A 9,053-nucleotide genomic window follows, 5' to 3' on the forward strand; every position below is an offset into this window, starting at 1 on the left:
GATACCTGAATTACATCCACGGTGACCAGGTGTCCTCATTTATGAGCAAGAAGTTGCGCCAATACCTGCTAGCCAAAGGCATAGCCACAAGTAGGACCACCAGCTATAGTTCCTGAGGGAATTGCCAGGTGGAAAGGGAGAACAGCACCATTTTGAGGGCAGTCCTCCTGGCCCTCAAGTCAAAAGGGCTGCCCATCTCCCAGAGGCAAAAGGTCCTACCAGAGGTGCTCCATGCTACAAGGTCCCTCCTCTGTACAATGATAAATATGTCCCCACTTGAAAAATTCTCCTTCCACAGGAGATTGGTGATTGGAAAAACTCTACCAGTCTGGCTGATGACTACAGGACCTGTGCTACTCTGGAGACACACCAGGACCCACAAAGCAGATCCTGTGGTCAAGAATGTCCACCTTCTCCACGCTAACCCCCAGTATGCCTACATGCAGTACCAGGATGGGCAAAGAAACACTGTCTCTGTCCGGAACCTGGCATATGTAGGAGCCCCCGCAACTGAGGTGCTCTCTGAACCAACCAAGCAGCACCCATCCCCACGACTACCAGAGATGACCCCAACATTGGCACCAGCTGCACTGCTTCCTTCCCCCCCCCCCGCATGAACCAGCCCCAACTGATTCTGTTCAGCCATGCGAATCTCAGCCCGCCACACAGAACACCATCCAGGAGTTCTCAGCAACATCACAGCCAGCACTGTAACGGACGAAACCACCGGAGAGACTGAACCTGTAAATAGACTCTGAATGAACTCTGACACTTCACCCTGCCAGACTTTGTTTCAAAACAATGGGTGGAACACTATATTACAGTCATTGACCTGTTGGCCCATCCCTAATACTGTAACTCCTCCCCACTCCAGGATTCCTAATAAAGGCAGTATCACCCAATCCCGTTCCTCAGTACTGCCTTGGAATTGGGCCAACACCATGTAAGATATTACTAAGTTTATAGTGATTAAAGCCCATTAATCTCAACTTCTAGTCTGTTGGGTCTAATTGATAGCACTACACTAGCTCTTTAAAGATGGCAGCACAGATAGAGTAGTGAAAATAGCAATTGGGATCTTGCCTTCATCAGTCGTGTTGAAGCTATATAAGATGTTGGTGAAGTTACACTTGGAATATTGTATGCAGTTTTGGTTGCTGAGCTGAACTAAAGAAACAATATAAAGTTGGAAGCAGTATAGAGGGAGTATATGAATTGTTACCAGGATTATGGAAGTTGAATTATCCTGAGAAACTGAAAAGGGTAAGTCTGTTTTCTTAGACCAAAGGAGATTGAGAGGGGATCTTATTGAAGTCTATAAAATCATGAGGAGTATAGATGAGATAAATAGTAACAGTCTGTTTCCTGGAGTAGGAGGATCTAAGATCCAAGGGCATAACTGTGAGGGGTGTGGAATTTAAAATGAATGTGAGGGGATAGTTCTTCGCTCACAGGTTGGTGGATATATGGAATGAGCTGGTGGGTTATAGTCCTAATATGGGCAAGTGGGATGGCACATTTTTCAGCATGGGCCTGTTTTCATGTAGTAAGACTCTTAACACTGACATTTTTTAAAACTAGGTACTGATGATTCCAGGGTTCTGGGCTAAATTGGAAAGTGGGTTTACATTAATAGTTTTGTGTGTGAGTCTGGGCTAAATTGTCTTGTTCTTTATGCACTTTTATGATTCAATGCTCCAGCCAAACATCCACAGCTGCTTTGTCAATAATCGTAACTCCATTGTAGGGACAAAACCGATCTACGTGTGCCTAACCAATATTCATGATTAAGCTGCTTTGTTACGAGTATTTTTTTCCAATAAAGTAATGGGCAAGGGAGCAGGGGGTGTTCATCTGATTTCTCGTGCTCTGTACCACTCTGCAACCACTGCCGAGCACAGATGCCATCATCTTGGGCTCTTACTGGTGTTGGAGGATTTTTTCAAGTTCAAAAACACTGTCCTCTAACAGGCCAGTATACATCTGTATGGAGTTGCTGGCATTAGGACCAGGCGGTTGAAGTATTTGGAACAGCGCTTCTATCTTTGCTGTCCACTCTCCCAGGTTCACACCAGTGGCAGCACTGCTGTTACAGCAGCATGAACAGCTTCACCATTTTTACCAGCCCTCTTCCGAGAAAAGAAAAAAATGTCAGAAAAAAGCTCAGTTCAACAAATACGAAGCACAAGAAAAAGAGGATAAAGTATCAAGGAAGAACCAGGAGATGGCGCCGAAAAGAGAAAGCCAGAACGACAGAGAAAGAAGAACAGCTTCACCATTTTTGAGCCAACAGTAGCTATGCTGAAGTTCTAAAACTTCTAAATCATCTGACACCAGCGTTGAGCTGACTTTGCTGTTAATTCCTGGATCACTTACAAGTGTGAAAGGGGCTTAAGGTAAAAAGGTAGTTGTTTGGTGAGGAAGAAGGTGTAAGTTTGGTGGAAATACACAGATTAGGCTACAAGCATCTTGCTTATATTCTCTTTTGCAGATTTATTGCTCTATTGATAAGATCATTATAAATCACGGTAACATGGCTGCTTTTGGAGGGAGGGGAAAAACAGAAAATAGCAAGGAGGAAACATTGATGCATGTTTTTCCCTTAAGCAGGATCCTTCATCTCCAACACAGCAATCACTTGCCCCGGGGGATGGAATCCTGGGTCCAGCACCATTGGGCAATATGAGGACTAATTTCAAGGTAAACTTCCATTCCAGTTGATTGGTTTAAAGGTATAAATGTAGATCTTGGCTATTATTAGTGCAAGGGCACTAAACATTCTTAGGCGTGTTAAGTTATGCTTGCTGTTCAGGTTGCAATGATGGAATATCAGTAATTGTGTCAATGAATTGAGTGCTAGACTGTCAACGAGAGTTCCTGTATGGTGTATTTTAAGTTTATTTTGTCAAATATAATGCATATTAATCGCATTATACAGTAAAATCTTCATTTTCCAGCACCTACAGGAATCACAGAAATACAAATCTTCCGGATGACTGAAGCTCACTCTGACAATGCCTTACCAATACACCTGTATCAAGAATACACCATTTAAAAGACAAAAGACAGTGCTAACTGTAAAGTAATTTGGGAAAGAAAATCAATATTATAGTCTTTAATTATGAAAAGTTCATTTTAATAAAGTAATTCCCGTAACGTAACAAAATTTAAATTTGAATCTCATTTGCTGATGCTGTAACGTTATTGTGCTTTCATCATAATTGAGACCCCCTCCCCAAAGTTTACAAATAAAACTTGACTAATATAGCTAATACTAATAAAAAATATCGAATTACGAAGCAGGGATAGGGAGACATTTTGGGAGAATCACCCCAGTGGTGAGTGGCATCACCAACTCTTCATCCTGGGCGCCACCATTTTATTAAAACGCAACTTTATTCAAACAGCTGCTGTGGGCAGGGCATGACTGGGATGCTCCACTGACTGAATGTTTACTCCCAATGGGTTATATGTTGCTTGGAAGAGCATTTACTTTTATAATTTTAAACTTTTTTACAACTTTAATTTAAAACTTTTTTTATTTTTATTTATTTTAATTTATATATTTATTTCCTTGGATTTTTTTTTGCCAGTTGTTTGAGTTTACGGTTGATTGAGTTCCAGATAATGGGGATTTTCGTATAGTATGCAAGATTGCAGATACTGGAATTTGGAGTAGCAAACATGCTGCTGGAATAACTCTGCACACTATGCAGCATCTGCAAAGGGATGATTGATACTTTAGGTTGATACACTTTATCACAACTGAGTTAGTAAACAAGTGTTAGGCAGTATAAACTGGCAAGATAGCCAGTGGCAAGTGATAGATGGATTATGTAGTGGATAGTGAAGTAGGAAATCAAAGATTACAACAAGATCTGGATCATTTGAGAAGGTGGACCAAAGAATGACAAATGGAATTTAACATTGACATTTGTGAGGTGTGCACTTTGGCAGGTCAAACCAGGGTAGAACTTGCACAGTAAATGGGAAGGCCCAGAAAGGTATTGGAGACCGGGAATAGATGTATAGTTCCAACTATGATGACTCAAGGGAAAAGGAAGTGAAAACAGCCTTTACCTTCTTTGGGGAGGGTATTAAGTACAAACTTTGGGACTTGGTGTTGAAGCCATACAAGGCATTGGTGAGACCACACTTGGTTGTGTAACTATAGGAAATATATCAATAACTTGGATTTGGAGACAAGAAGATTTGCCAGGATGTTGCTGGGACTGGATTGCTTGAGTTACAGGGAGAATTAGGCTGTATCATTAAACCCTGCAGTGTCGGAGGCTGAAGGGTTTATAAAATGAGGGATGGATTAAGTCGATGCTCACCATCTTTTTTTCCCAGAGTACACAATCCTGGAACTAGAAGACAGGTTTAAGATGAGAAGATAAAGATTTAAGAGGGACCTTGGGGGCAACATTTTCACGTTGCTGGAATCATCTGCCAGATGAAACTACAGAGGACAATTCTGAAATATGAAAGGCATTGAGAGAGAGATGTGGATAGGAAGGGTTTAGAAGGATATGGATGAAATGCAGGCAAATGGGATGAGCCCATAATGCTAAGTTGGTCGGCATTGAAAATTTGGCCAAATGGCCTGTATTCTCTGATCAATTCCATCAACATCAATAAAACTGATCGTGTGGTGGAATGAACTTGCTTTGTGCAATGTAGCTGCTTCATTTACTACATCCTTATAGTTGGCAAATTTTAAAATCAATTTACAGTCAAATCTTTTATAAATACAAATGTGTGTCTTCCCTTAAAGAGGAGACAAATAGATTAAAAGTAAAATCTGATTAATTATTTTAGAATCAAGAGTCCCCTTTCTTTGTTTTTATTTAAACCTCTGAAGTTTTTCTTTGGATTCTATTCTTTAGGCACTTTTTTTTAGCAAAACATTCCAAAGCATTTCATGAATAATGACCAATAGAATATAGCAGATTTACAAATATTTAATTTTGTGAATTTGCCGTGGCAAGCTAACAAACTAAGAGCATTAAAGCCTATTTTAATTTGACACTAGTAATTTGGACAGTATTTTTGGGTAACACTGGATATTGGTTAATTGCCAGAGTGACTCTGGTGCCCAAGTGAAAATTAACATGTGGATTGCACGTCTGTAATGTTCAGTCTGTTGAGTGGCTTGGATAAATACATTGTTCTGCTGCTTCTAGCTTTCAGAATGTGGTCATAAGAACATTAGAAATAGGAGCAAGGGTAAGCCATCTGGTCCATCAAGCCTGCTTCGCCATTCAACAAGCTGTAATCTGGCCATTGACTCAGTTCCACTTACCTGCCCACTGGTCTTTATCTTGCCTTCCAGTCAGTAACAGACAATCCCAGGAAACATGATTTCTTTTGCTACTTATACACACTGAGGGATAATTTACAGTGCCCAGGTAGCCCACAAGCATGTCCTTGGGAGATGGGAAGAAATCGTGGCATCTGGCAGAAACTACGTGGTCACAAGGAGAAAGTCCAAGCTCCCCACAGCACCACCTGATCTCAGGATCAAACCCAGAACCCCAAAGCTTAGAAGCATTATCTGCTTTGTCTCCCTGTTGACTGGATATGTGGATGTCAGATTGCTCCAGCTGCAAGTTGAAATCCCTGTACAATTCTCATAGGAGATTAAAAAGTTCTGTGAAATTGGCCTCTCTCTATGGATCATTGAAAGTTTCAAAATCGGTTGAGAGAAAGGTTTTCAAAAAAAGTGCTTTCAAAATAAGGGCTACAATCCAATTGTAAATAGCTTATCTAAATCTACAGTGACTACAACAATAGGACTTTGAAGGTGTAAGACAGGTTGTTTGATGAAATTTGGAAAATGGGTGTTGTGAGTGAAGAAACAGGCTTGGTAGGTCTCAAAGGCAAGGATTCTGGGCACTGTTTTGATGGGGAAGGATATTATTTACAGAAGACGTGTGGAAATGTTAACAGATGCAGCAGCAGTGGGAAAGTAATAGCAGACAATTAATCATGAACAAAATATACACACACACACACACACACACACACACACACACACACACACACACACACACACACACACACACACACACACACACACACCACAAACGTGCATACATTGCTCAAGGAAAAAAATCACTACAATGGCCACCACCCCTTGACTCAGTGCAAGCACGGCTCTATGGTACAAGGGACACTAATTAAACTCTCCCAATCCTTTTAATAGTACACATCTTACCAACAGTTTCTCCAGCGCCTTTCCACATTTCTAGGCCTGGAGTGAAGCAGGGTGGTCCCAAGCTGGCAAAAGGAGAGAACAAAGAACATACTGCACCTTTATAGTGCTGGAGGGTCCAGCCCAGGTTGTTAGGAGGATTAGTCCAATGGCCCAAGACTAAGTACAGGCAGGCTGGAGAATCCAGTCCAGGTAATTTACATGGTGCCAAAGGCAAGGTGTGCATTAATGGGTGGAGCGGAACCAAACCTTGATTGACAGCTGGTGTGTCCTCTGACTAGGTAGGGGGCATTGCTATCACCTGACAGCCACAACCCTTCCCAATGCAATGGGATGTTTTTAAAAGTGTATTGATAGGCTCCTGGACATACATGTTCCAGTTAGAGTGAAGAGTCAGATGTGCAAGCATTGGGAATCTTGGATGGCAAGGGAAATTCTGAATAGTCAAGTGCAAGAAGGAGGCATGGGGCAAGCATAAGCAACTGATGTCAAGGAGCTACATGCTGTTTGGTCTTGTGTTAAAGTTCAACCATTTTGGCAAGGAATTAAGGTAGTTTTGGAAAAATTATATAACTTTAAATGACCATTAGATCCAATGATTTTTTTGTTGGGCGATATGGTTTCTCTGAGAGGAATGGGGCTGGAAAAAATTAAAATTGCTTTTGTACGTTTAGTGCTATCAGTAGCACGTAAATGTGTAGCTAGTACCTGGAAAGATAGTAGAGATTAAAATAGCATTTTGGCATAATGAATTGAAAGCTTGTATTGTTATGGAAAAAATTACTTATAATTTACATGATAACTATTCTTTCTTTGTTGATAAATGATTTCCATATTTGGAGTATATGCATTTAGATATACTTTGAATTGCTATTAATACATAATATTTTTTCTATAATTCACATTTTTGGCTCCCCTTAAGGGAGCTGGCTGATGGGGTGGGTGGGTGGGATTTTTTTTTTGTTGGGTTGTTGTTTTTTTATATATATATTTCTGTAAAATTAATTTTTGATTGTTAGTAGACTGTATGCTATGCTTTTATTATCTTTTAAATAAAGTTTGAAAAAAAGTGTCAAGGAGCTATAGGAACTGAAGAGCAAGTTACAACAGAAAATCAGGTGGACAAAAAGGGAACAGGAGATAGCTCTGGCAAATAACATTAAGGATAATTCCGAAAGATTTTATAAGTACATAACAGGAAAAGGTTAATCCTCGGGAATCAATGTGATCAAATCTGTGTGGAGCCACAGGAGATGGGCAAGATCCTCTCAATTAGTACTTTTTTATTTTTTAATGTCGAAAAAGATACGAGAATGAGGGAAATTGGGGCAATCAATTGTATTAAGAATAGTCTGTATTACAGTTAAAGGGGTGCTTAAGGTCCTGTTGCATATTAAAATAGACAAATCTCCTGAGCCTGGTCAGATATATCCAAGGACACTGTGGGAAAGCAAATTGCTGGTGTCTTGGATAAGATTTTTGACTTGTCATTAAGATCAGATCAGAGAAAATTTTTTGTCATGTAATAAAACAGAAATGCAAGATTACAAAACATTGCAATTAGTCTGCCATAAGGCAGGCAAACGTTCACCATTAGCATTTTCTGGCACCTCTTACAGCCAGAGAAAGAGAAGCAAAAGAGAATCCCCTCAGAGTCACTGAATGTCTGTCGATTCACCTTCAGCGCTTCCGTAGCCTCTGCAGCCGCACAAGACTCCAGTTCAGTTCAAACCTGAGCACAGATCCAAACCTCCAACATGATGAGAGAGCCCTTATTGCATTCTTGAATCCCAGTTCAATAGAGACGAGTTAGCCTGATGTCAGTGGTTGGGAAAATGTTGGAGTCAATTGTCAAGGATGAGATTAAGGAGTACTTGGAGGCACATGATAAGATAGACTAAAGCCAGCATGGTTTCCTTAAGGGAAAATCTTGCTTGACACACCCTTTGGAATTTTTGAAGAAGTGACATGCAGGATAGATAAAGGCAATGCAGTGTATTTGGATTTTCAGAAGGTGCTTAATAAGGTGCTGGACATGAGACTACTTAATAAGATAAGAGCCCGTGATATAACAGGAAACTTACTAGCCTAGGAAGAGCATTGGCTGATTGATAGGTATCATATTCTCGTTGGCTGCCAGTTGCTAGTGGTGTTCCAATTGGCTTGGTGTTGGGGCCATCACCAACCCCAGTGTTGTACAGTAATGATTTAATGATGGAATGAATGGGTTTGTGGCCAAGTTTTCAGATGATGCAAGGGTAAATGAAGGAGCAGGTAGTGTCCAAACATCAGGGAAGGCTGCAGAAGAAGGGCATAGGTTTAGAATAGAAATGTGGAGGAAATTCTCCAGCTGGAGGGTGGAATTTGTTGCTACATGCCATCAAGAAGGCCAGATCATTGGTGTATTTAAGGCAGGGATTGATAGGTTCTTGATTAACCAGGGCATCAAAGATTATGAAGAGAAAGCCAGGCAATGGAGCTGAGTGGGAAAATGAATCAACATGACTAAATGGCAGGACAGCTCAATGGGCTGAATAATCTATTTCTGCTCGTATGTCTTACGATCTTCCAGTACCTGATTCACATCAGCTAGTCTCCAGCAGTTTGCAGCCCAGTGCAAGTCTTTTGCCCTCAAGTCATCAATAGCTCATCTCCTGTGTGTGTCCTTTAGCCGCAGAGCCCTTAGCAGGTCTGCCACTGTGGACACTGTCCTTGGGGTCATCTCCTCTGCTTCTCAATGGAGGTTGGGGGAAGGGGTGTGTTCTTCCTGCTACTGGTGCCCTGCACCAGTCAGCTATTCACCCAGATACTGCAATCCCTCATAGCTGCTGCCCAA

General features: G+C 41.0%; 1 protein-coding gene across 1 annotated transcript in view; it reads left to right on the forward strand.

Annotated features, from left to right (window-relative positions):
* raver2 (ribonucleoprotein, PTB-binding 2) overlaps positions 1-9,053 on the forward strand; it is a 162,381-nt gene that overhangs the window by 130,482 nt on the left and 22,846 nt on the right. Inside the window, exon 14 of the mRNA XM_069942360.1 lies at positions 2,611-2,700. Coding sequence (XP_069798461.1) covers positions 2,611-2,700 — 90 coding nt within the window. The remainder of the gene's footprint in view (positions 1-2,610; positions 2,701-9,053) is intronic.

Source organism: Narcine bancroftii, chromosome 5, assembly GCF_036971445.1.
Source record: "Narcine bancroftii isolate sNarBan1 chromosome 5, sNarBan1.hap1, whole genome shotgun sequence".
Taxonomy (NCBI): Eukaryota; Metazoa; Chordata; class Chondrichthyes; order Torpediniformes; family Narcinidae; genus Narcine; species Narcine bancroftii.